General features: G+C 41.0%; 1 protein-coding gene across 5 annotated transcripts in view; it reads left to right on the forward strand.

The window, feature by feature from the left end:
• The window catches only part of KCNIP4 (potassium voltage-gated channel interacting protein 4), a 581,010-nt gene that overhangs the window by 447,382 nt on the left and 108,150 nt on the right, over positions 1–25,478 (forward strand). The window contains exon 1 of one of the 5 annotated variants that reach the window (XM_075930665.1): positions 11,459–11,556. The exons of the other annotated variants lie outside the window; for them this stretch is intronic. Within the exon in view, the coding sequence (XP_075786780.1) occupies positions 11,501–11,556 (56 nt within the window). The 5' untranslated portion in view covers positions 11,459–11,500. Of the gene's footprint in view, positions 1–11,458; positions 11,557–25,478 lie in introns of those variants that run through there. 5 annotated transcript variants of the gene reach the window in all.

A 25,478-nucleotide genomic window follows, 5' to 3' on the forward strand; every position in this document is an offset into this window, starting at 1 on the left:
AACTCTCTGACTAGAGTCTAGCAATGAAAATGCTATTAAAACAGTTATATATTGAACTACAATATCTTTAATGAATCAGATTGTGATTTGGCAAATGACCCATTGTATTCATCTATATTTATCTGTATCTGCCTCATACATTATTTCTGTAAATTGCTGAAGTGCAGGAATAAAGTTATCACAGCCCTTTTCTAGGAATGGAGGCATTCAGAATATGAAAAAAAACTATCAGATACTGTTGGTATTAGGGAATCCTGCTTCTACCAGACATTTGTATTCACTAGTACATCTTTCAAATAAAGTCCTCTTGTAAATATTTTCATTTCAGAAATACAATCATATCCCAGTTATATTGATAAATATGCTGTGCAACTGTTTCCCCTCCTGAGTCTAACATGTATAGTGTACTTTTACAGGCTATTGAAAGACAGCACCATATTCAATCTGTATTGGCTATTAAGTACTTTAGTTCAGTATTTGAGGATTTTTTCCTCAGAATGCCTTTGAGCAATCCAAGATTGAAAATAAAAAATTTAGATTACTTTGAATAGGAGAAGCTACAGAAAAGAAACCGGCCCTGTTTACAGTTCTTAAAATTGCATGCGTACCCTTTGCTATCTCAGGATTACTCTCAGGAGTTTTCAGGATGGTCACGTTAGCAATTATCCTAGTGTTAGAAAAGGGAGATTGGTTCTCAGCCCTAGACCTTCAAGCACTTACTTCCATGTAAAAGCGGCGAGGAGTCCTGTGGCACCTTATAGACTAACTGAAGTGTAGGAGCATAAGCTTTCGTGGGCAAAGACCCACTTCATCAGATGCATGTCATCTGACGAAGTGGGTCTTTGCCCATGAAAGCTTATGCTCCTACACTTCAGTTAGTCTGTAAGGTGCCACAGGACTCCTTGCCGCTTTTACATGGAAGTAAGTGCTTGAAGGTCTAGGGCTAAGACCCACTTCGTCAGATGCATGTCATCTGACGAAGTGGGTCTTTGCCCATGAAAGCTTATGCTCCTACACTTCAGTTAGTCTATAAGGTGCCACAGGACTCCTCGCTGCTTTTTCAGATTCAGACTAACACGGCTACCCCTCTGATACTTACTTCCATGTGTCAGTCATATTGAGTCACAGATGATACTTGGCCAAGACCACTATCAGTACAGAGTACTCTTGTGGACTCTCGTTGACCCTCAGAGTATTCTCCAAGTTCCATGATTTCCCTTACCTGAATGAAATAACACTTCTGTCTGTAGACATAGCCTTAGAGTGCAATCCAGCCCCCAAATCCAGCCAGATATTGCCTTCAGCTTCTGGGGTACATGGCCATGGGCACATCAATGATACCTTATGGCAGACTGTGCATGAGATGCTTCCAATCATGGTTCAGTTTGCTTTACAAACTGAATCGGGACAACATAGACAAACTTCTGTCAATGCCTATCAAAAGGAAACAATTTCTGAGTTGGTGGAAAGTCCCAGAGAACTCTTGCACTGGAATTCCATTTGCTCAACCTCTCCCATCACTATTCCTCAATGCTGATGCATCCCTCAGACGATGGGGTGTACATCTCAATGATCTCCCAGTGCAGGGTAAATGGTCTCATCCAAGATGTGTCTTCGTATCAGTTTATTCAAATTCAAAACAGTCAAGAGCATGTGCTCACTTTTTGCTGATGATCAGAGGCACAAACGCAAAGGTTTTGATGGACAATATAGACTACACATATTATAAAACATCAAGGAGGTGACAAATTGCCCTCGCTTTGTATGGAATTACTAAAGCTATGGAACTGGTGCATTTACCACAGTGTTACAGTATCAGCAGCTTATCTACCATGAGTAACTAGCATCGCAGCAAACAGTCTCTGCCACAAATTCCTCCATGACCATGAGGGGGTGATACTCATTGGTACTCCACAACATATTCTGCTGCGGGGGCACTGATAATAGGATTGTTTACTTCTTACTAGAACAAGAAATGTCCACTGTACTGCTCCAGAGCAGTTATGAACCAGTGTTCCATGAGGGATGTTCTCCTCCACTCATGGGACAAGGGCTTCCTTTATGCCTTTCTCCCATTACCTCCATTGCTGAAAGTCCTGTTGAAAGTTTAAAAAAAATAGGAAAAACCAAATGTCCGGCTGAGTGCTCCCATCTGGCCCAGACAGAAATGGTACCCTTACGTGTCACAACTAGTGCTGTGTCCACCAATGAATCTTCCAGTTAATTAGCCTTGTGATAGAGTGGAGGTGTCATGATTATGAGGGTTAGCCAGCAGCCTGGGGATTAAGGGGTTAACTACACCTAGCCAGGTGGAGTGACCAATAGGAATGTAGGTGGGACTTTTCAAACTGGGACAAAGGAATTTGGTTTTTTTTCCTTTCTCCCTTTTGTCTTTCTGGGAGTTCTCTGCAGTTACAGAGAGGGACAAGCATGTCTCTCTCTCTCTCTCTCTCTCGCTCTCCCCAAGATGCCATTCTTCATTTTCTGTAAGTAGGGTAAAGTTTAGGTAGTTTCGTTAGGTTTTATTGTTTTAAGGATTGGGTATGGGATCTGAGATCTGGCACTGCTTAAAAGATGTTTTGGCTTTTCTTTGTAACTAAGTTCTAGGCCCATGGAGTTTCTCCATGAGTATATTTTGTTACCTCCCTATCTAGTCATGTTTGCAACAGGAATATTGTTGTAATAATAAAAGTTCTTTCTTTTCTTTTTTTAACCTGGCAGTGGTTAATTGTGTGCCTTGATTTTTATCTTAGGGGTGAGATTTCCCAAATGATCTTCCCCCTGATTTCTTTATCAACATTTGGGTGGTGGCAGAGGAAGTTTTGTTCCCAAGATCTAGGTTTTTAAGATTTTGGGGGAAGTTTTATACCAAAGCCTGGTAGATAAGGCTTTGGGGTACACTTGCTGGCCCCCACTTCTGCATTTAATAGGCCAGAGTGGGGAAGGAGCAATGACAGGAGGGAGTAGGGCAAGTTATATGTAGGCCATTGTTACTGTCCCCTCCATCCCTATTAGAAAAACAAATACTTGTCCCTCATCACAGTCAGTAGTAACATTGTGCAGCTGTGCTGCATGTGCCTTTTCTTAAGCCATGCCCAGAGTCATAGACTCCATAGACTTCTAGAGGGCTGATTGGATGTGGGTGCACACAGAGACAGATTTCATGGATGAGACAGCAACAGCATTGTTTTATGACCAGTTTGTGCAACAGTCCCTAAAATGCCCTTATTGATATTAGTTTCATCATTCCAATTGCTTAGCCACTCCTTTACGTGACAGATTTGCTGAGGTTTATACGTCTCTCTGTTCCATGAAGCTGAAGGTAATGGTGATAATTTGCAGGCCTGGCCAAAAAATGCTTAGGCTGGCTCTTGATTGTAAAGAGCAGGTGGCTGGCTGATCTAGGAGCTCTTTATTTGGCTAGGTGTGATAATAATGTTGTAAACAATTATATTGCCTGGCCAAGTTGGTTACATAAGTACTCCCTTGAGAGGATTCTGCCTTGGCTACCGGCACAAGTCATGAACCTATGAGAATAAAATTTTGTCCCCATCTCCTTTCCATCTAAGCTGACAATATATTGAGACTACCAGCTGGGAAAAAATGAATTGAACAGCTGAAATTGGGCCCACCATAGGGTGCCTACAAGAGATACTGCTAGTAAAATATTAAATTTAGAAATGTGACCTCCGTGACTAGGCATAGCCCATTAACAGCTTTGTTTTATGGGCCTTGTACTAAGCATCCTCCAAAAAAATTCCCATGAGGGACTAGTAGAGCATAGGGATTTTTCCCCATTCACAATGATAAATGACCCAATCATTGGTACAAAAGGGGATATACCCAGAGCGTCATTGCCTCCATCAAACATCATGATTTTGTGATATTTATTGATCCAGAGGAGCAGTGTTCCATGTAAGCTGTGCACTTGCATGGCCACTTAGGGAAATTCAAATGCTGCCCAGCCGACTAAGCACAGCACCCACAGCAAGGTTTTTTTTATTCCACTTTTGGCGCACATTTGCACGTCTCAGTGCATGTAAAATCATTTATTCCACACATGGATGGAAAAATCCACAAACAGATGAAAAAAGATGAGGGAACATTGCAGAGGAGACATACTGTCTAAGGAAAATATTATTTGCTATTTTATTCACTGACCATCTGTAGACTTGCATGCCAGAAAAACACTAACTATAGTTCAAAAGCATGACTTGTGAACTAAACAGGGCTGTAAATTATAAAACAGTATTCTGCTTGATTTCTCTGTCCAGTAATATTTGGTACAATGCTTTTCCAGACTGAAACTGAGAGAAATAAAAGCAAAAAAGGACCATAATTATCATTTAGATAAATGTTTTTGCTGAGAAAAAAATATTATCACCATCAATACTCACTTCACCCATAATTCATGTCTCTTCTGCTGCTGCTGCTGCTGACATTTATATGTAATAGCATCCTTGGTATATGAGAGAGAATGTGTCACAAGAGAAAAATAGCTACATGCTTGTAACACTATTCTCTTCTGGAGGGTCTAAACAGGAGAAGTTCAGATGTATGAACCCATGATATATTTTCAAGGTTATTTCAAGGTTTCTAAAGAGGAAATTTATTCTTGATGTTTTGAAACAATGTGTTTTCTGTCAGTCTTTCCACTATTTGTTGTCATTTAAGTTGATTTTGTGTGACTGTTTTCTCATTATTTGCTTTTGTGTTTGTTTTCTTGTATTTACTTAACCTGTAATTAGCATGTTAAACTAGGCTAGTAATGCATTGGTAATGGCAACTTGTTTGTCAGGTAGGTGTCTAAAACCTGTGAAGTAGACAGAAATAGAGGGCAGCTTAGCTGTTCTGACAATATAATGGATTTGGTCACAGAAAGTTGAGAACATTGCCCTCACCAGCTGGTGACAGCAACTACTGCCAAGTGAAAAATTGAACAGAATTGTAATTGGGAGCTGCTCACCTGCAGCCTTTGCCAATATTAAGATGGTAAATGAAGCCTAGAAAATAGGATTGGTGAAGAAAGTCAAAGAAGAAAGAATGTAGAAAACACTGTTGATGCTGCTAGGTTCAGTTCTTTATTCTAGTGATTTTCAAACTTTTTTCCTCACAACCCAGTTGAAATCGCTGGTGCCTATGATCGAACATAATGATATCTTTTGACTAGCGTGAAGGCTATGGCGTCAGGATGGTAGTGGTTTGTGGAGGGAGGAGAGGGCACACCCATGTGTGTGTGCAGGCTCTAGAGTGGGGGGTAGGAAGAAGGTTTTGGAGTATAAGAGGGATTCTAGGCTGGGGACAGGGTTCAGGGTGAGAGAAGAAGCTCTGGGCTGGGGTGGGGTGAGTTTCAGGGTGGGTGCAGGCCCCATTGGGGCTGCAGGTTCTGGGGTGGAACAGAGATGAGTTTTTTGAAATGTAGGAGGGGACTCTGGGTTTGGAGAGGCTCAGGGCTGGGGCAGGTGGCTGATGCTCAGTTTTCTTTGCTCTCCCAGCTGCCAGTTAGCAGGGAAACAGGGGGGCAAGGTAAGCTTCCTGCCTGTCCTGGCATTATGGTCTGCAATACCCCCTGAGAGTGGCCAGCAAGAGATCTTATTCAGAGGCGCATAAGTGACCCTGCACGTTGCTTTCACCCACTGGCACCAGTCCCCAGAGCCAATGCTCAGAGTGGAGACAGGTGCAGGGAGTCCCATTCAGCCCTGCCTAGAAGATGGACCAGCACTGTTCGTATATTAGCAGAACATGAATCTTGTTCTTGCCAACTTCTACATGTACAAGGAACAGAGGTCACACACAGTTTATCTACAGTATGATTTGCAAAGCATACTGGGAGTATGCAGTCTATTAAGGATAAGTATAGTGTAACTTTTAGAAGATACAGAAGAACCAGGGCTGGATTACCCGATAAACAGACTAAGCATATGCTTAGGGTACCTGCAAAGCAGGGGCACCAACAACAACAAAAAGAGATTTTATGGTGTACTATTGTTTTAATTTTGAATTACATATGAGAGGCACCATAATCTTTTCAGTGCTTATGGCCTCTAAAGGTCTTAATCCGGCCCTGAGCAGAACCCTGTTTATCTGATCTGACTAGGACCAGATTGGATAATCAAATATCCAGATAAACTGGAGAATAGGAAAGTGCTATCGTACATCACCATAAAATGGTCACAGGATAGTTTTCCTCTTCTGGATCTGTGTTCCACTGGTTGTCTGGTTAGCACAGAGGGTTGGATAAATGGGGTTCTACTGTATATGATATTGGCTAATTATGTGACTATATTCTCAAGGACCTGTAATTAACTTGCCACCACCACCACAAAAGGGAGAACCTTCTGGGCTTTTAATTTTGTTTCTTACATTACTGCTATCTTCCATTACATGTCATCTGATGTGCTGGCATTGAGCTGGATTATAAATTTGATTATAGACACTTTACAGAAAACAGATGAGATCCTGCTCCTGATGATAATGGTAAAACTCCCAATGACTTCAGGCATTATCTGTAATCCTCTTTCTTATTCACCAGTGTTGCCCAATAAATTTCCCTGTCTGCTAATGAAGTCCAAAAAAAAAGTTGGATGGTAGTGTTTCACACACAAAAGCTACAGGTGTTTTAAAGATAATGATGCACTGAATGGTAAAGGTCCAATTAGTCTTTTGAAGTCAGTGGCCATTTTACATTTCAATCAATGGGAACATGAACAAGTTCATAATATTCACCAATAGTTAGATTCTACCTAATCTAGTGAGATGGAGAAGGAATACATTTCCTCTTCTCCTAGCACACTCTGTGTAAGTGCCAGGTAGATCTGTAGTTGCTGAATACAGGAGAGTGAGGGAACTGTTCCTTAATTCTCCAGCAAGGTGGGGGCAAGGGACTAGCAATACCAGGATGCAAGAGGGGACAGAATAGATGAAAACACACTGAGGGAATTGTACAGTGAAGCTTGGTGGATATATAAAATCTTGTTGATATTGGTGTTTTCCTTAAAGTGTCAGTTTCTAGAGTCAAGATATTATCTCAGAATCTTTCGTTTTTAAAAAATATATAAATATCAAGCCCACATTGTTGCAGAGAAAAAATTAAGAACATGAAAAATTAGAAAGCAAAGCAAAAGAACTCCTAATGCAATTTTTTGAGACCTCGAGACTTTTCAACCAATCTCATGATTTAGTGATTGTGTGGAGTTACCAGTACTTTGTATTCTTTAGCAGGGGATTTAGCAGCTTGTGTGATTCCTTGAAAGCCATGCACTTCCCTAAGGTAGATGGTCTCTGAGCAGAATGGCACGATTCCTCACTAGGAGCTATGGCATTTTGCGCTGTCAAGCGTGTTGCAATTAAACAATACCTCTAAAAGATAATGAATATGAATCTATCACATATGTTTTATTGTAATTAGTCTGTTTTAATTTAATTTAATAATAATTTGTGTATGTGCACTGGCATTATGTTCTTTTATGAGCACAGTCACAGTGATTGTTTTAATTTGGAGAATAACAGCTATTCTGCTTGCTTGCATATTCCATTTGAGCTCTGTCTAGAGTTTTTATTTATATTATTATTACAAGTGACTGTGCTACACTTAAAAAAACATAAAGCTTGGACAAAGCCCAGACATCTTTTAAAAAGGAATAAAAGACCAAAATTTAGCATTAACATTTTTATTGGCTGTTTACATGAACTGTATTGTACATATGTATGTATGCTTATAGGGCCAAAGTCTGCCCCTACATGGTGTAAATCTAGAGTAATTCCATTGTCCTTAGTGGAGTTATGCCATTATAACAGGATATGATTTATATCAAATAACAAAAGCCACACTTAGGGCATGCCTTCACAGGAAAGTTAACCTTAGGTGATCAGCAGATGGATTAGCCTTTCTTAGATCTGGCCAGAGACTGCAAAGCCATTTGAATTAATGAGCCCACATTGGTATTGTACTTACTGTTGTGAGGCATTGGGACTTCTGGAGTTATATCATATGATTTGCTACTGCTTCAGTAAGCTGAACTGCTCAATAGGTCAGTAAATTGTGTAAGAAGTTGTGTGTCCTACTGGGCACATGGGAAGAATTGTGGGAAGGCAGTTGGGGACAATCAGCACTCAAGTGGTTTAGCTTGACTCCTCACTACAAATTGCGAGAATCACCAGCCCAACTGTAAGCAGCCCTTGAATTAGAACCTAACTCTAGGAAAGGATGAAAAGCAACATCCCAAGAAGGCCAGAGGTTTTGTATATATATGGACACCAAATTGGGGCAACAACTGAGGAAGTGTCCAAGTTAACTTTGCATTGACAACAAGGCCTTAAATAATCCAAACCAATATGAGGTCTATAAATCATTACAGATATGCTAAGAATTACTGTACTATTATTATGCTCTAGCACTGTGATAGAAGCAGCTTTTTATCTGCTTAATAGTACTTCCTGGAATATCAGCATTCTACAAACAATAATTTGAAAATTGGCTAGGAGGCCTTGTAATGAGATATTGAGCCTTTCACCGGTAAATTACAAATTTTAATCTGTCTCAGGTTGGTAATGACCGAATGTTGCTATCTCATAGCACTTCTGTTTTCCCTGTATTTCACAGTGGGTAGATATCTACAGAGGTACACAACAAAATGCTACAATATTTGGTGTTAACTGTTTTCACAGTCTCAGCAGAGATTAAAAACTGAGCAAGCATATGATTTAGTGTTGAGTAGTACTTTCCTCTGTGAAATCCATGGAGTAAGGTGAATGAGTGAGATTCATAATCTGACCAATAGTGATTCTACTGTGCTTTTCAAAGCAGAATTGAAGCATGTAGTAGGGCAGTGAACAATCTGCTCTGTCCTCTTCTAGATTCCAACAGGTTATGTTTGAGACACATTGGCTGGGCAGTGTGAGGAATTTGTACTGTAGCAATCTCTGGTGTATTTTTTCTGTAGAACAAGAACGGCCACTCTGCCAACTTTCATTAGTATTAAATTCACTTTTAAAAAATTACTGAGATGCTTTACATTTTCCTCTAAAATACTAAGAATGATTACCATTTTGTCTATCAGATTTATTGAATTTCAACATAACATTAATGTAATTTTGGAATTTCAGTGCAAAAATAGTTTGTTTTTAATCATTTAAATTTTACATGGCTGAATATTTTGGTTGAAAATAAAAAAGTTAGAATGTGTTGACATAGCCTTTAACTATAGTAATGCAAATGCTATGATTATGATGGTATAATATACCCTACAATCAAATGTGCAGGCCTGAGTTCTCACATGTATACAACTTCTACTATCACAGATGATATCTCACCTTATCCCCATTTTTATTCATCATCTTCACTGACCTCTAGTTACAGGAAAATGTAGGTGTCCAGTTCTATATGTGGGGTCCTCATCCCACCACTCTATTTGGTATGTCATCTCAATGCCTCAGAGAAGCAGAGCATTCACAATATGTGGGCTGATACTCTGTGGAGGTTGTGAGGATTGTGGTGGGTGGCTATAGCATGAATGAACTCATTACAGATATCAAAAAATGTAAGATTGCTTGCTGATTCACTATGCTGTGAAAAGGTTGGCCAGCCACTTTACCTCATACCCCTTCGTAGTGTAAAGTCTTTACAAAGTTTTTATAAATCATCTTTGTAACCATCAAGGCAGATTCAGTAGTCTTCAAAGTGAGAGCCTGTCCTATCTCTTGTTTACCCTTCTTTGTGTTGTCATTAGTTCCAGATTTTCTCAGTTTACCTATGGTCTTGATGATGCAAATAGATGAGTTACCTTAAGTCCACATAAACGCCATTGAATTCTTTGGGATCCATGGTGGCGAGTCCAGGGTCATTAGGAGAAGGAATACATTTCTTATTGTGTTTGTAAAGTATCATGAACATCTGCAGAATTGTATAGAAACTAGTGATGTTAAATTGTATTTAATCAACTAATCGAGTAGTCAATGAAATTTCCACCGACTACTCAATTAGTCAATAAGAGGGGAAACTGCAGGGGGGCAACCCTGCTGCAACTGCCTTTTAAATGTACTAAGAGCAGCATTTGTTGCTAAATAGTTTCCAAAATAGATTCCCTAAGAGTTAGTTCAGACTTCCTTAAGCCTGTGCTGATACTGGGGCCTCCCAGCCACTTACGAAGTCTGCCATTGCCTTAAATTTTCTCCCCATGCTGCTCTCCCTTCAGGACTGGTGCTTTCATCTTCTCCGTCCCTCCTTTCTCCCCAAAATAAAAAGTGTGCTTCTTTCAACTTTTAAAAAACATTTCCCAAACTTTTTTCTTTGTTTTTAATTTAATTTTTAAAATCTTTTAAAAGCACTTTCACATCCCCAGTAGCACTGCAGGCTCCACAGACTGTTTCACCTGCAGCTAGTGGTTGGATGGATAGTCTGGATTATAGTTACTCACTTTCAGGAGATGAGAGAAAAATATCTTTTCTTCCATAACACTTTCCACTCCAGTATTCAGCACAAACCCCGGAACTCTGCTGGAACACCCCAAAATTATTCAGGCCACTAGAGTACGTCCAGAGCCACCTCTGGGTTCCACCATGCCTCATTTCTTCCCCTCTCATTCTTCAACCCGTCTACCAGAGTAGGAACTCTTGGAAAAGTGCTGTCAGCATAATGCTATAGGTGATAGAAATGAGAAGTGTGGGAATTGTGTGATACGCAGATCAAGCACTACCTTGTGCAGAAAGATAAATACATGATTTGCTTTATACTGATTAACTCTGTCACAGGCATCTATTATCACCATTCCTTTTCCACTAATGCAGGCTAATACTGGTGCCAATAAAAATCTGCCTCGTTTCTTAATTTACTTTAGATAAAAATAAGCTTAATAGCTTCATTTCTTACAATTTATATATGAAAAATAAATAATTGGTAGTTATAATTCTCTATACATCAAATGACGGAGAATGAAGGAAAGGCTGTGTATTGAGTAGCATCGTAATCTTCAGGAAAGGCAAAAAGCACCAGCTGGTGGTCACAGTTGCTAAATAAATTATATATAGTCAAACTCTCTGGAGCTGGAGAACTGTCATGTGGGACAACAAAACTGTTTTTTTTTTTTCATATTTAAATCACATGGCAATTAAAATAACTACAAAAGTGTTTGTAAATATTTTGTAACTTAAATCTTTAAAAATACCCACTCATCCTGTTTTCTTTTAAAGACATGAGTTAATGTCTACATTTTGCACCTTATTATAGTAAACATAGCACTGTTAAAGATGCGTACTCATAGGAAAACGTTGCTGATAGAAAATATGCAAAGACAAAGCAACTTTGTTGTCCTGCTCAATATTTCTGATTGCCTTTTGCAAGCTGGGATTGTCACACTGCTGCCTGTCAGAATTACCCATCAGAATTTTAGTATGATGAGTTTTGCAGCATGCACATAAGACCATGTTAACAGTCCTGATAATGTATCTTCTAGGTTTCCTCTACACTCAGAACAGTACCAAACGCAGCATTAAAGAGCGACTTATGAAGCTCTTGCCCTGCTCGGGTGCCAAAACGACATCTCCTGATATTCAAAGCAAGTGTTATTTTTCACTTGATTTTGTTTTTAGGTTTGAATGTGTCACAATCTCTACTCTTAAATGATTTTATTAACTGTCCATTTGGCAAACAAAGTATCTTCTAAATACTCACATGGTTTGCTGATGTTGGAGGTAACTCGGGAAGGGTGTATTGACTCCCAGAATTTTTGACCTTGCTCACTCTGATGTCAGAGTGTCATTGCTGTAAGCAGGTGTTGACTGAGATGCTGGTTTAGGGGGGTTTCTGTTTACAAGCTAATTTAGAATTAGAGACTCAAGGTTGGTGAGCTAATAACTATTCTTCTTCGAGTGCTTGCTCATATGCATTCCAATCAGGTGCTTTTTTCACTAGCAAATAGCTGTAGGGTCAGCCTGGGTGTCTCCCGGAGTGTCGCTGATATGGTACCTAATATAGGCCCTGCCTATCCTCCCTCTCCTCAGTTCCTTCATACTGCCAGTGACAGTAGCTGGGACTAGTCCTTGCTCATTTTTTGCCTCACAAGCAGATAAACATTCTCTCAATTTTGTATATACAGGCAGTCCCCGGGTTACATGGATCCGACTTACATCGGATCCCTACTTACAAACGGGGTGAGGCAACCCCGCACTAGCTGCTTCCCCCCAGCAGACCAGGGAGACGCGAAGCTAGCGCCTCCCCCAGCAGACCAGGGAGACGCGGAGAGGCTTTTCTCAGCAGACACCTCAGCTTGAGAATAAAGGACTGAGGGAAGTGAGGTGTGGGAGAATAAAACTGAGCTCTGGAGAAATGTTTGGCTAGAGTTTCCCCTACAATATGTACCAGTTCCGACTTACATACAAATTCAACTTAAGAACAAACCTACAGTCCCTATCTTGTACGTAACCCAGGGACTGCCTGTAGTTAGCAGTTAATTCATAGTTCTAGTAGTTCTTAGAGTTGACGTTAAGATAAGTTTGTTAGGGGCATTCCTCTCCTCATCTTGTCAAACCTGTTCCCAGGGCATGCCTCATTCCCTGGGTTTAAAGGCTTGTCAGTCATGTGCCAAGTGCATGCCAAAGAGTGACCCTCATTCCACCTGCCTAAAGTGACTTAGTGAGGGTCACCAAAAGAACTGCCACAAAGTTTTCAGGAGTTTGGACCTAGAACTATAAGTGAGAAGGAACAACAACTCTGAATTTTACTTATGGAGTCAGCTCTGAAACCACAATGCCTAGTCTGTCTTTGTTCATCCAGATTTGTGCCCTGCACCGGAACCTGCATAGTTCTGCATAGTTTACTTGATCTGTTATTCTGTCATTGGATCTGGCAGACAGGTATGCCATCCTCAACTTAATGGACAAAGATTTTCTTATAGCAATTGCCCAAGCACACAGGAAATAGTGAGTACCATTCACCACATAACTTAACTGTCAGTTCATGGTACTTCCATGTGGCCTATCTGTAGTTCATCAGGGGCTCACCAAATGTATGGTGGTGGTAGCATCTTACCTTCAGAGACATCAAATTCAAGTGTTTCCACACCTTGCCAATTGACTGATCAAGACACACTCCAGCACTCAGCTAGAGGCTCAGCTTGCACTCATCATATCCACCTTTGACAACCCAGGTCTCCTTGTGAATGAAGCAAAGTCCATTCTGAAACCAGTTCAGAGATTAGAGTTTATAGGGGCAATCCGGCATTCAGCACAGGCCCAAATGTTCCTGCCACAATTGAGGCTTAAGCTCCTATCCAATGTCATTCAAAGTTTTTGATGGTTTCCCACTAACATAGGAAAGAACAGCCGCAAGCTACTTGGCCATATGTCCAGTACGGCATGTCAGGCTCAGACTCAAATCACTGCAGTTGTGGCTGGTGTCAGTCTATGCTTTAGACATGATAGTGACTCTACCACATGAATTGAATTTCTTGATTCCCTGATCTGGTGGATTTGACTCACAGGATGTCTGATCAGAGGCTCCCTTTGGGACACCACAACCTCCTATGTCACTGGTCATAGACGCCTCAAATTTGGGATGGGGCACTCACCTGGGGGACCTCAAAACACAGGGTGTTTGGTCTCTAGCCAATCTAATGCTCCAAATCAACATCAGGGAGCTAAGGGAAGTTTGCCTAGCTTGTCAAGCTTTCCAGCCATACCTGTCAGGACATTGTGTGCCAGCAATGATAGACAATACAATGACAATGTTCTGTATCTGCAAGTAGGGGTGCATACTCCTCTCCCTTGTGCCAAGTAGCCTTCCTTCTCTGGGACTTCTGTGTAGAACATTGGATTATTCTTCAAGCTTCATACCTTTCAGGGGTGCAGAAAAAGCCGGCGGACTGCCTCAGCAAATAGTTTCAAGGTCACTAATGGTCTCTTCACCCAGATATTGTGAGCTCAATCTTCCAGCACCGGGGCTTTCCCCAAATGGACCTATTTGCCATGAGATACAACAGGAAGTGCCAGCAGTTCTTCTCTTTCCAGAGCCACAGCCCTGGATCAGCCACAGATGTGTTCCTCCTCTTGTGGAAAGGCTGACTGCTATATGCCTTCCCACCCATACTGCTCATTTCCTCAAACAGGAGGGAACAATCTCACATTATATTGATGCACCAGTTTGAGTGCATCAACACTAGAACACATCTCTTCTGGACATGATTCTGGACCTGATCACCCTACTACTCTATACAGACCGTCTGACACAGGACCATAGGCATCTTCACCATCTAGACCTTGAGTCACTGCACCTTATGGCCTGGAAACTCCATGTCTGAACCCAGAAGAGCTGTGTTGCTCAGACCAGGTCAGGCAAGTCTCCTCAGTAGTAGGAAGCCCTCCACAAGGACTATGTATCTTTCCAAGTGGAAGAGATTCTCCATCTGGTCAACTTAGCATGGAGTGTACCCAACTCTTGTGCCTAATCCTTTCATCTGGAACTATCATCTCAACTTTAAATAGCCAGGGCCAATTTGGTGGCCAAATTGGTGTTCTATCCGGGAGCACAAGGTCAATCGGTGTCCTCCAATCCTTTAGTTAGTCAAGTCCTAAAGGGGCTGATTTCACTATGAGATCCACCAACCATTCCCTTGCTGGGACCTTAACATAATTCTGTCTAATCATGGCGGCCAACCTTTAGCCACTTGCTCATAAGGTAGTTTTTCTGTGAGGAGAGTGTCTGATCTGATAGCCCAAAAGGATAAGGTGCAACTCCACTCACATCTGACCTTCCTACCAAAGGTGGTCTCCAGTATCCATATGAGTCAAGACCTCTTTCTGTTGGTGTTTTACCCCAAACTGCATTCTAGTGCTAGAGAGCAGAGTCTCCATCCCCTTGATGTGCAAAGAGAGCTGGCTTTTTACATTGATAGAACAAGACCATTCAAGAAGTAACCTCAGTTATTTGGAGTCATGGTTGACAGAATGAACGGCCAGCCAGTATCATCTCACTCTATTACAGTCCAGACTCTATTTCGCATCCAGATTACCATCCAGGCCCACAAACTGTTCCTCAATACATACCTTTGCTGCGCATTATGCAATTATACAATAGTCAAGAGACAACCCAATCTTTGGGCAGACAGTGCTCCAATCAATGCAGAACTCTGTCCCAACCTCCTAGATTTGGGCTTGTGAGTCACCTGTTGGAATGCACATGAACAAGCACTTGAAGGAAAAACAATAATTACTCCCTTTGATAACTCTTATTCTTTGAAATGTATTGTTCATGTCCATTTCAATACGGACTTTCCTTTCCATCTGTCTGAGTAGCTGGCAAGAAGGAAATGAGAAACAGGAAGGTCAGCATGCCCTATCTTGGGCACAGTATTGGCGTGACTAGAGGGGTTGTCTAGGCCAACCCTTCCACTAGCTTCTAGGGGAAACGTCTTCCAGCTGTTGTGAACATGCCTGATTGGAATGGACATGAACAATACATCTTAAACAACAGTTATGAAAGTTGAGTGACCGTTTTTTGAGTCCGCTTCTGTTAGTGAAAAAGACAAGCTTTTGAGCTTGCAAGTTTGAAACTGTCCCTCTTTCACCATCAGAAGTTGGTCCAATAGAAGATATCACCTTATACACCTTGTCTCTGTATACTTGGGACTAATGTAGCCACATCAACACTGTAAACAATTAATAATTAGTTCACTGAATAAGTGAAATGCTCAGTCTGTGTGTAGGACAAAGGTGTTATGGTTTTTAAATGGCCATTTATGGACAGCCTATAGAACACTACCAGTATAACTGGTTCTGGGGGAAAGCAATTGCTCTGCCATTTGTAACTACTTATACAAATTATTAGTATTTCAGGAAGATTACTCATGTTTTGTAGTTTCACTGAGTAACAATTTACAGTATATGTATGAGAAAAAAATGGGGGAAAGAAAAAGAAAGGCATACATGCAGCCTTTCAATAGTCTGATTCTATCTGTGAAAGACTAGATTGCTCAGAATCATTTAATATAGGCTAAACTGAAGAGAAGTTTGTTCTCCCCCTATAAATTGGTCAACATAATAGTTGGATTAAAAGTGATTTCTGGCCCCAGCTATGAGCTGGGAGTCCCCTTATCCAAGCCCAGAATTTGACAGACACACAGGGTATGTCTAGACTACATGGCTTTGTCAACGGAGCCATGTAGATGAGTTTACTAGATATAGGAAAATGAACATCAAAATGGCCATTTACATCAAAATGGCCACTGTGCTATGCCAGTCAGCTGTTTGGTGGCACAGCGGGGCAGTCTGGACACGCCACAGTCGACAAGGGAAGCTTTTGTCGACCGCTCCGGTATGCCTCGTGAAATGAGGTTTACCAGAGCGGTCGACAAAGGCTTCCCTTGTCGACCGCGGCACGTCCAGACTGCCCCACTGTGCCACCAAACAGCTGATCGGCATAGCACGGTGGCCATTTTGTTGTAAATGAAGCGGTGATTATTTAAATCGCTGCTTCATTTTCCTATGTCTAGTAAACTCATCTACATAGCTCCGTCGACAGAGCCATGTAGTCAAGACATACCCATAGAGTCTTTGTTGGCCCTGGTGTAACTAAGCAGTTTAAGCTATTTTTTTAAAGTAGGGGCTATTCTAATTTATAATGGATTTTCAGAGGCACCAATGAGCTATTCTAACAGCTCAAAATAGCAGGAGCACAGGGCAGTCTCTATGTACTTTCTCCTACACAAAGGACTTTCCCCTAAACTGGGGAAGTGCACTATGATAGGTGCACTGTAATGCCATTATGCCAGTCCTGAAGAATGCATTCCCAGCTCACCAACTCCAGATTCTATAGGCTTCTCTCTTCTGACCCCACTAAAGTATACCCAAAACAAACAAACAAACTCTAAACTACCTACAACTCAGGACCAAATCTACACATAAACACCACCAAATACCCAACCAGGAGTTTTCTATGTGCTACCCAAGATCCATAAACCTGCAAATCCTGGATGTTTCATCATCTCAGGCATTGGCACACTTACAGCAGGATTATCTCATTATATTAACTCTCCCCTCACACCCTATGCTACCAGCACTCCTAACTATCTTCGAGATACCACCAACATCCGAGGAAACTACAAAACATGAGTAATCTTCCTGAAAACACCATCCTGGCCACCATGGACATGGAAGCTCTTTACACCAACATTCCACATAATGATGGATTACTGGCTATCAGGAACACTATCCCTGCTGGTTACTGGTTACACTGCACATCTGGTTACTGAGCTCTATGACTTTGTCCTCACCCACAACTATTTCCAATTTGGGGACAATTTATATCTTCAAGCTAGCAGCACAGCTATGGGCACCCGCATGGCCCCACAATATGCCAACATCTTTTGGCCAACCTCGAACAATGTCCTAACAGCCTTACTCTACTTGTGCTACATTGTCAAAATCTTCATCATGTGGACTCGCAGGAAAGAGACCCTTGAAGAATTCCACAGGGATTTCAACAATTTCCATCCCACTATCAACCTTAGCCTGAACCAGTCCACACAAAAGAGATCCCCTTCCTTGACACTACAGTATAGTCAAACGACAGCCGCATTTCCACCACCTTATACTGGAAACCTACCGACTATTACACTTACCTACATGCCTCCATCCAAGACTCATTTCCCAATCAATTATTTACAGTTGGACCCTAAGATACAGCCAGATTTACTCCAATCCCAAAGACAGAGACAAACACCTACAGGATCTCTATCAGACATTCCCACAACTTACCCACCCAGGGAAATGAAAAAACAAATCGATAGAGCCAGACGAGTCTCCAAGCATCAGCTTCTTGAAGATAGGCCCAACAAAGAAAACAACAGAACACCGCAGGTCATCACCTACAGCACCCAACTTAAACCATTCCAACGCATTATTAACAGTCTCACCTTCAGACAACCCCCTAACCTTAAACAAATTGTTTCCAGTAATCACACGACATACCTCCATCATACTCACCCAGGAACCCACCTCTGCAATCAACTCTGGTGCCCACTTTCTCCACACATCTATACAAGCAACATCATCACAGGACCTAACCACATAAGCCATCACATCAGAGGCTCATATAACTGCACGTCCACCAGTGTGATCTGTCATCAAGTGCCAGCAATGCCTCTCTGCCATGTATATTGGCCAAACAGGACAGTCTCTATGATACAGAAATAATGGACACAAATCAAATATTCAAAATGGTATCACACAGAAACCTGATGGGAAACATTTTAACTTGCCCGGGCACTCACTAATGGATCTAAAAGTGACTATGCTATTGCAAAGCAATTTCAAAAAACAGCTTGAGACAGAAGCTGCAGCACTTGGTTTCATTTACAAGTTTGGCACCTGTAATCAAGGTCTGAACAAAGACCTGACCTGCATGTACCACTACATTCCACACCCTGATGACATAAAAAGCTAAGTATGAGGTACTTACAGCCCACTCCATTAGCCTCATTTAGCACAGACACTCTAAATGACAATATGTTTTCTCCATTTTTTCCCTTCTCTTTCCCGTCCTACTCCCTCTCGTTCTCTGCTATTTATTTGGATCCTGGGCCATTTAACTCCATTCATTGGAAGAAGTCAATTTTGCCCATGAAAATTCATGATGCCATCTACATTTTTGTTAGTCTCTAAGCTGCTACAGAACTATTTGTTGTTTTTTAGGCATTCCCAGCTGGAGAGTCCTTTATACCATAGAACTGTTAGTAAGTTTCTGGGATGCAACACAGAATCAGAGGCTGTGACTGCTATATGGGGCTTGGCGAAGAAATGTAAGAATCAACATAGTAAAGAAAGTTTGAGACCCGCATTGTAAAGAGGACAATCATTGGCATTTTAAATAGTATAATGGGAGATGGGAGAAGGTTTATAAAGAAACTGGAGGAAATAAGAGACAACAGGAAAGAGAAAATAAAATCAAGTAAAAATAAAGATTAAAAACTATACTAAAAGAAAAAAAAAGAGAACAGAATATGGATGAAAATAATAAATAAAATGAGACAATCAAAAACAAAGGAGTAAATAGTTGGAGGTTTACAAAGAAAAGGAAAAATGGGTAGAGGTTAAGAGAAAGTAAGACTGGAAATTAGGTTTGGAAATGAGTGAAGTGTGACAGAAAAACTCTTACATTGTGTTGCTTTATAAGTTGTCTCACTATGAACTGATTCAAAAGAGTATTCTTCATTTGATTGGTTCCATTTAAATCAAAAGAGATTATATGGTTCAATGGATAGGGCACTAATCTGAGTACTCAGAGAGTTGGTTTTAGTATTGGGTCTGTCATTGTCTTGCTATGTGATCTTGGACAATTCACGTCTATATTTCTGGGTGCATCCCACTACAACCCCAGATGTGACAGCAGCATGTGTAGATGCTTTGATATAACAATTAACTTTGATATAGCTAGCCCTGGTACCAATGGCAGTGAAGCTGCAGCATGGGCTGACTGCCTGAGTAAAAACCTTACAGGGAGCCTGGGTATGTCTTCTAGTGGCAGCTAGGCAATAGTTTTGCTATTTCATGGCTATTGGTTAGGTCAAAGCTGACCTTGGTGCAATTACACCTTTAAGTGCAGGGTAGACTTTACCTTCGGTGCCTAAGTCACCTTTGTCTTTATAATGAGGACTGTAGCATTTGCCCAGCTTTACAAGTATGCTTTGTCACAGAAAGCTGAAAAGCACTGACTTTTAGTATTAGTCATGTCTCGTGACTATAGGTTTGTATAACTGCAGTTTAAATTGTTTGGAGAGCAACCTTTCTTTCTGCATGCTCGTTAAGAGTCTAGCACATTTTTAACTGCTATATAAGTCTTCTGTTTTTCAGGGTTTGTTAATTTTCATTTTTCAGGACTTATTTTTAGTAATTGTTGAGGTTCTTATAAATGTCCATAAATCAGGGAATTTGGGGGCTTTCTCTTTCTATATGCTGTAATTAATAATCTCTTTGTAATGTTCCCTAGTGTGCTTTAACAAGTACTATTTCAAACAGCAGTCTTAATCTTTAGTGTGCACCTGCAGGGTCTACATAGTGAGTATGCTTATGTTAGCATGCTTCAGAAATCACACTCCCCTAGTTCACATTACTGCTCCATGGAGACAAGCCCTTAGATTCACAGAATGATTTCCAGTGTTTTTCTGGAGTTCATTAGATAAATATCAATCTGGGAGTGGAGGCATTGGATATGATTTTTTTCAATGTTAAACCTAAAATTACAAGCCCTATATACAAATAATAATATTCTGCCCTCCCCCAATAAAATAGATTGTTTCACAAATGATTAAACAAGTCCTTATAAACAAGTCTTTAGCACAAACAAGTCTTTAGCACAGGAGTTGTACTTGCTTGCTAATAAGTGGTTTTCTACACCAAATAAAGCAAGTTGAAGAAAAATGTGCATAACTTAACTGTAAGTACACTTAACTGTATTGGGGAACAAAATATAAAAAGCGAACATGGAGTCAGTATCTTTCTTTGTACTCTAGCCAGTTATATAGCACTAATTTTAAATTTCTCTGCACTCGATAACACTCCTCACCACTATCTACTATCACCCTTTTGACACAACTATTGCTTGGTTTGGCCGCACAACATTCTAAAGTAGTAGAAAGGAAATGAGCATCACCCAAACATACTTTGGTTTGTGCATTGTGAATTCTTACATGACTGTAAGAGGTATATTTTCGGAAGCAGTGCTTGATAACAGTAAAAATAGGCCCACATACAATTATGTCCACTACATCTTAATTTCTTCACTCAGCTCAAATAATATTGCATGGAAATGAATAGATACTAGCATTCATGAAGGCCCTAATTCAGCATTTATTCCTGTTCAGAAAAACATTTAAACATGTGCTTAATTTTAGCCATTAATTTCCCATTACCTTTAATTCAGTTTAAGACCAGGTTTAAAGTGACATACATATCCTTGCCAGCTCCCACAATTTTTATATTAGTGACATGTTTTTGGAGCAGGAGCCATTCTTTCAATGAGCCAAGAACTTCCAGTGCTTTGATAGACTGTTTCACCATTGTTGGCCTTTTAGGGCAGAGTGACAAGTCAGAGATGCAGCAGGAAGAGCTCTCTCCCTCCCGGTAGCAACCAAAAGCCATTGTCATAGGAGCAGGGAGGGGAGGAGGGAGTAAAAACAACCAACCAATTCTCCCCTCCTGTGAGTCACAGGAGCTGCTGCTCTGTTCCTCTTTCTCTTTCTCCTCCTTGCAGCACCTGGCCTGAGAAGTGGCAGAGTGGGGTGAAGAGCTGGGGCAGCTGCCTGGAAGAAGGAGAAGAGATCCCATTGCAGCACTCCAAGACATGGGAGACCAGCAGAAATGAGGCTGAGGGAATGGAACACATGTGTGTAGGGGGAGGAGGTTTCAATTACTATGGGTGGGTGAAATGATAGGGCAAAGGCCAGATAGGAGACAGATTCATGTTGGAGTTACTGCTTCTGGAGCAGGAACCAAAACCACCTGAACCAGTACATTTGGGAGAGAGGGCAATGTCAGTTGTCACACACTGGGGATAGGTAAGGAAGTTTAAAATCAAAACACAAATAGTTTTTCTTTAGAAATCTAATGAATTTTGGAGGGTCTTGAGGTTGGCAGTACTTAAGTGCTTTGCTGAATAAAGCTGGACTTATGCACATACATAAGTACTTTACTAAACTGGGACCAAGTTGAGAGCTGATATACAGAAAATAGGGTAGTTTTGAACATGCTGTCTTACTGATTACTAGCCTTGGGGCAGACTGTCAAGAAGCAGGGCACAAACCCCACAAACTGGCGGTGTGTTCTGTACTTAGATTTATCCAACCAAGTAACAATTGTAAACTCTTCTGACACTGTACAGCCTTAACACTGAGTCACAGACAGTCCTCTTTGGCATTCTGATGTATCACCCAGGCAAGCTTGACTCTGTGACAAGCAGGGGCAGATTACGGTTTTGCGGGGCCCGGGAAGCATACTTCCGTGGGGCCCCCCCTTTGCCACGGCGCATGTGCAGGGGCCTGGGGCGCATGTGCAGGGGTCTGAAGTGCAGGGCCTGGGGCAGCTGCCCCATTCGCCCTGCCATATATCCGCCCCTGGTGACAAAAGTGGTCATAGTATACCAAAGATCACAAAATATTCAGGTTTCTCCCAGTCCCAAGGGTTCAGTCACTTACCCAGGTCAATTTGTACCTTTGATCACACATCAAAAACAATGTTTGTAGCCAATCCTGTAACACATGAAATAACGGTTTACTAACTAGGAAAAATAAATGAGATATTTACAAGGTTAAAACAAGTAACACACATACAAATGATAACAGAACTTCTATAATCAGCAACTTTATATGTGTTTTAGGGCTGAGCTAAAATGTTGGGGATTCCTTGCTTATGCTTATAAATCCTCTCCTCTCAGAGTTCAAGCAGCATAATACAGGTTGCACCTCTATAAACCAGGATTCTCTGGTTCAGCAATATCTGCGGTCCAGCAGGCACACTGGTGGTGGTGGGGAGAGGACAGGGAGCCCAACATGATGCAGGAGGGAGGGGCGGAGCTCCTGACCTAATGGAGGGGGGGGACAGGAGCCCAGGCCAATGCTGGGGGGGGGGAAGCTAGACATGGGAGGGGGCTAATCCAGTCTATGGGCTTGTGGTAGGGCATATGGACTTCTTGGCTGGGCATGCAGAAATACAGCACAGGCTATAAGCAAGCCTTTCTGATCTTTGTTGAAAATCTGGCTTACAGTCCAGTTGGCATGGGGTGGGCAGGTTCCTTATTGGGCTTCACGTGGCTTCCTGGAAGCAGTGACATATCCCTGCTGCTTCTAGATGAGGGAGGGGCTATGGAGGCTCATTACTGTTCATTTCCCTTCATAGACCCTGTTAAGTAATGGCTTGGCGAAATCTAAAATGTAGATTCCTGAAACCCAGGCACACTATTCTCATGATCCAGTTATGAAATGTGGTAGCTGCTTTGAAACAGACTGTACCTGCTGTTTTAACTAGTCATGTTTTATTGTGCCACCTGATGATTACAAAAATCCTGTTTCTGTGGAACTTATTATGTGATCCTTAGGCATATTCACAACCCCTTTAACATCCACTGAAGTCAGTGGTTGTTCAGCACTTCTGACAACCAGCCCCTTAATAACCAACTGATGATGATTTCCATGCAAGCAGAATGAAGCCCTATAAATTCCGGTATAGAATTAATTCCTATGGAAAATCTTTATACCGCAAACCAGTGTAAAACAAATTTGACTTCTAAAAAATGTACCACCTTGGCTTAGACCTTGCACTACAAGTTCCAGCAAATTTTGCAGGCCATTTATCAAGAAAATTAGGGTTTGTAAAGGAAATGCCTACAAAGTCCTAAATACTAAATTACAGAGCTAACTGGTTCTTGTATTGTAAGAATAAAAAGATTTCATTTTCAAATGCAAATTAAAATATTTGAATTGTATCAGGAAGAAAAAAGCTTTTAATTTTTAATTCAGAATAGTCTAATAGTGTGCCATGCATAATCTTTGTCATAAACCAGGGTAGCATGTAAATGCACTAACTGGATATAATGGTACCTGTAAATAAGTGACCTAAGTAGAAAAGTTCTTTGCTTCTTAGCATACTAAGCCTTTCTGCAGACAGTGAGAGCTGAAACATTTTTGATAGGGTTATCTTCTGTATGTAAAGTCAGTGTACTAGAGAATAGAGACAGGAAAACATCTAGATGAAGAAGTAGGCTGCAGTGAAGTTACAAACTTAGAATCAATTTTTGACAGCCCGTATAATTTCATTTACTTCTCACTCATAATTGCAACTATTAAAATAATTACTGCTAATTTGAAAAAGATTAAAATAAAAGTCTGTATTTACTTACCAGTCACAGGGCCTGAATTGTTCCACACCTCATTTTCTTGTGGTGTGTACTCCACATTCAGAGAAGGGATAACGAGGCACGTCCATCATGAGAGACAATGGTAATGGTGTAGACGGAAGAGAAGTAGAGACAGAAGAGAACAAACGTGCTTGCTTCTCAGAAAGTTACACTCACTGATCTAAAAAATACTGCAAATATGATGCAAGAAAATTTTTAGAATAATATATCTTAGTGCATATATCTTGATTTCAGTTACCTGTTGGTACTGATTCATGCTGACGAAATTTAAATATGTTCTGGAGAAGGAAAAAAAATTAGTCACACTAATTAAAGCTACCTCTATTGGCTTCCAGAGAGAAACTGTACACAGGTGATGAACTGTTACCACATCCTATTAAACTGGGCAAATTTTGGAATGTTCAGCCTTGCATTTTATAAACATCAGTGTTTAAAATGTATAATGCTGTTCATAGAATATTAGGACTGGAAGGGACCTCGAGAGGTCATTGACTCCAGTCCCCTGCCCTCATGGCAGGACCAAGTACTGTCTAGACCATCCCTGATAGACATTTATCTAACTTACCCTTAAATATCTCCAGAGATGGAGATTCCACAACCTCCCTGGGCAATTTATTCCAGTGTTTAACCACCCTGAACTTTTTCCTAATGTCCAACCTGAACCTCCCTTGCTTCAGTTTAAGCCCATTGCTTCTTGTTTTATCCTCAGAGGCCAAGATTAACAGGTTTTCTCCCACCTCCTTATGACACCCTTTTAGATACCTGAAAACTGCTATCATGTCCCCCCTCAATCTTCTCTTTTCTAAACTAAACTAAACTAACCCAATTCTTTCAGGCTTCCTTCATAGGTCATGTTCTCTAGACCTTTAATCATTCTTGTTGCTCTTCTCTGGACCCTCTCCAATTTCTCCACATCTTTCTTGAAATGCAGTGCCCAGAACTGGACACAATATTCCAACTGAGGCCTAACCAGCACAGAGTAGAGCGGAAAAATGACTTCCCGTGTCTTACTCACAACACACCCATTAATGCATCCCAGAATCATGTTTGCTTTCTTTGCAGAAGAATCACACTGCTGACTCTTATTCAGCTTGTGGTCCACTATAACCCCTATATCCCTTTCTGCTGTACTCCTTCCTAGATAGTCGCTTCCCATTCTCTGTGTGAGAAACTGATTGCTCCTTCCTAAGTGGAGCATTTGCATTTGTCTTTATTAAACTTCATCCTGTTTACCTCAGACCATTTCTCCGATTTGTCCAGATCATTTTGAATTATGACCCTGTCCTCCACAGCAGTCGCAACCCCTCCCAGCTTGGTATCATCTGCAAACTTAATAAGGGTACTTTCAATGCCAATATCTAATCGTTGAAGATACTGAACAGAGCCAGTCCCAGAACAGACCACCTGCGGAACCCCACTTGTTATACCTTTCCAGCAGGATTGAGAACCATTAATAACTATTCTCTGAGTGTGGTTATCCAGTCAGTTATGCACTCACCTTATAGTAGCCCCATCTAAGTTGTATTTGCCTTGTTTATTGATAAGAATATCATGTGAGACCATATAAAATGCCTTACTAAAG

This window comes from Pelodiscus sinensis, chromosome 5 (assembly GCF_049634645.1).
Source record: "Pelodiscus sinensis isolate JC-2024 chromosome 5, ASM4963464v1, whole genome shotgun sequence".
Lineage (NCBI taxonomy): Eukaryota > Metazoa > Chordata > Testudines > Trionychidae > Pelodiscus > Pelodiscus sinensis.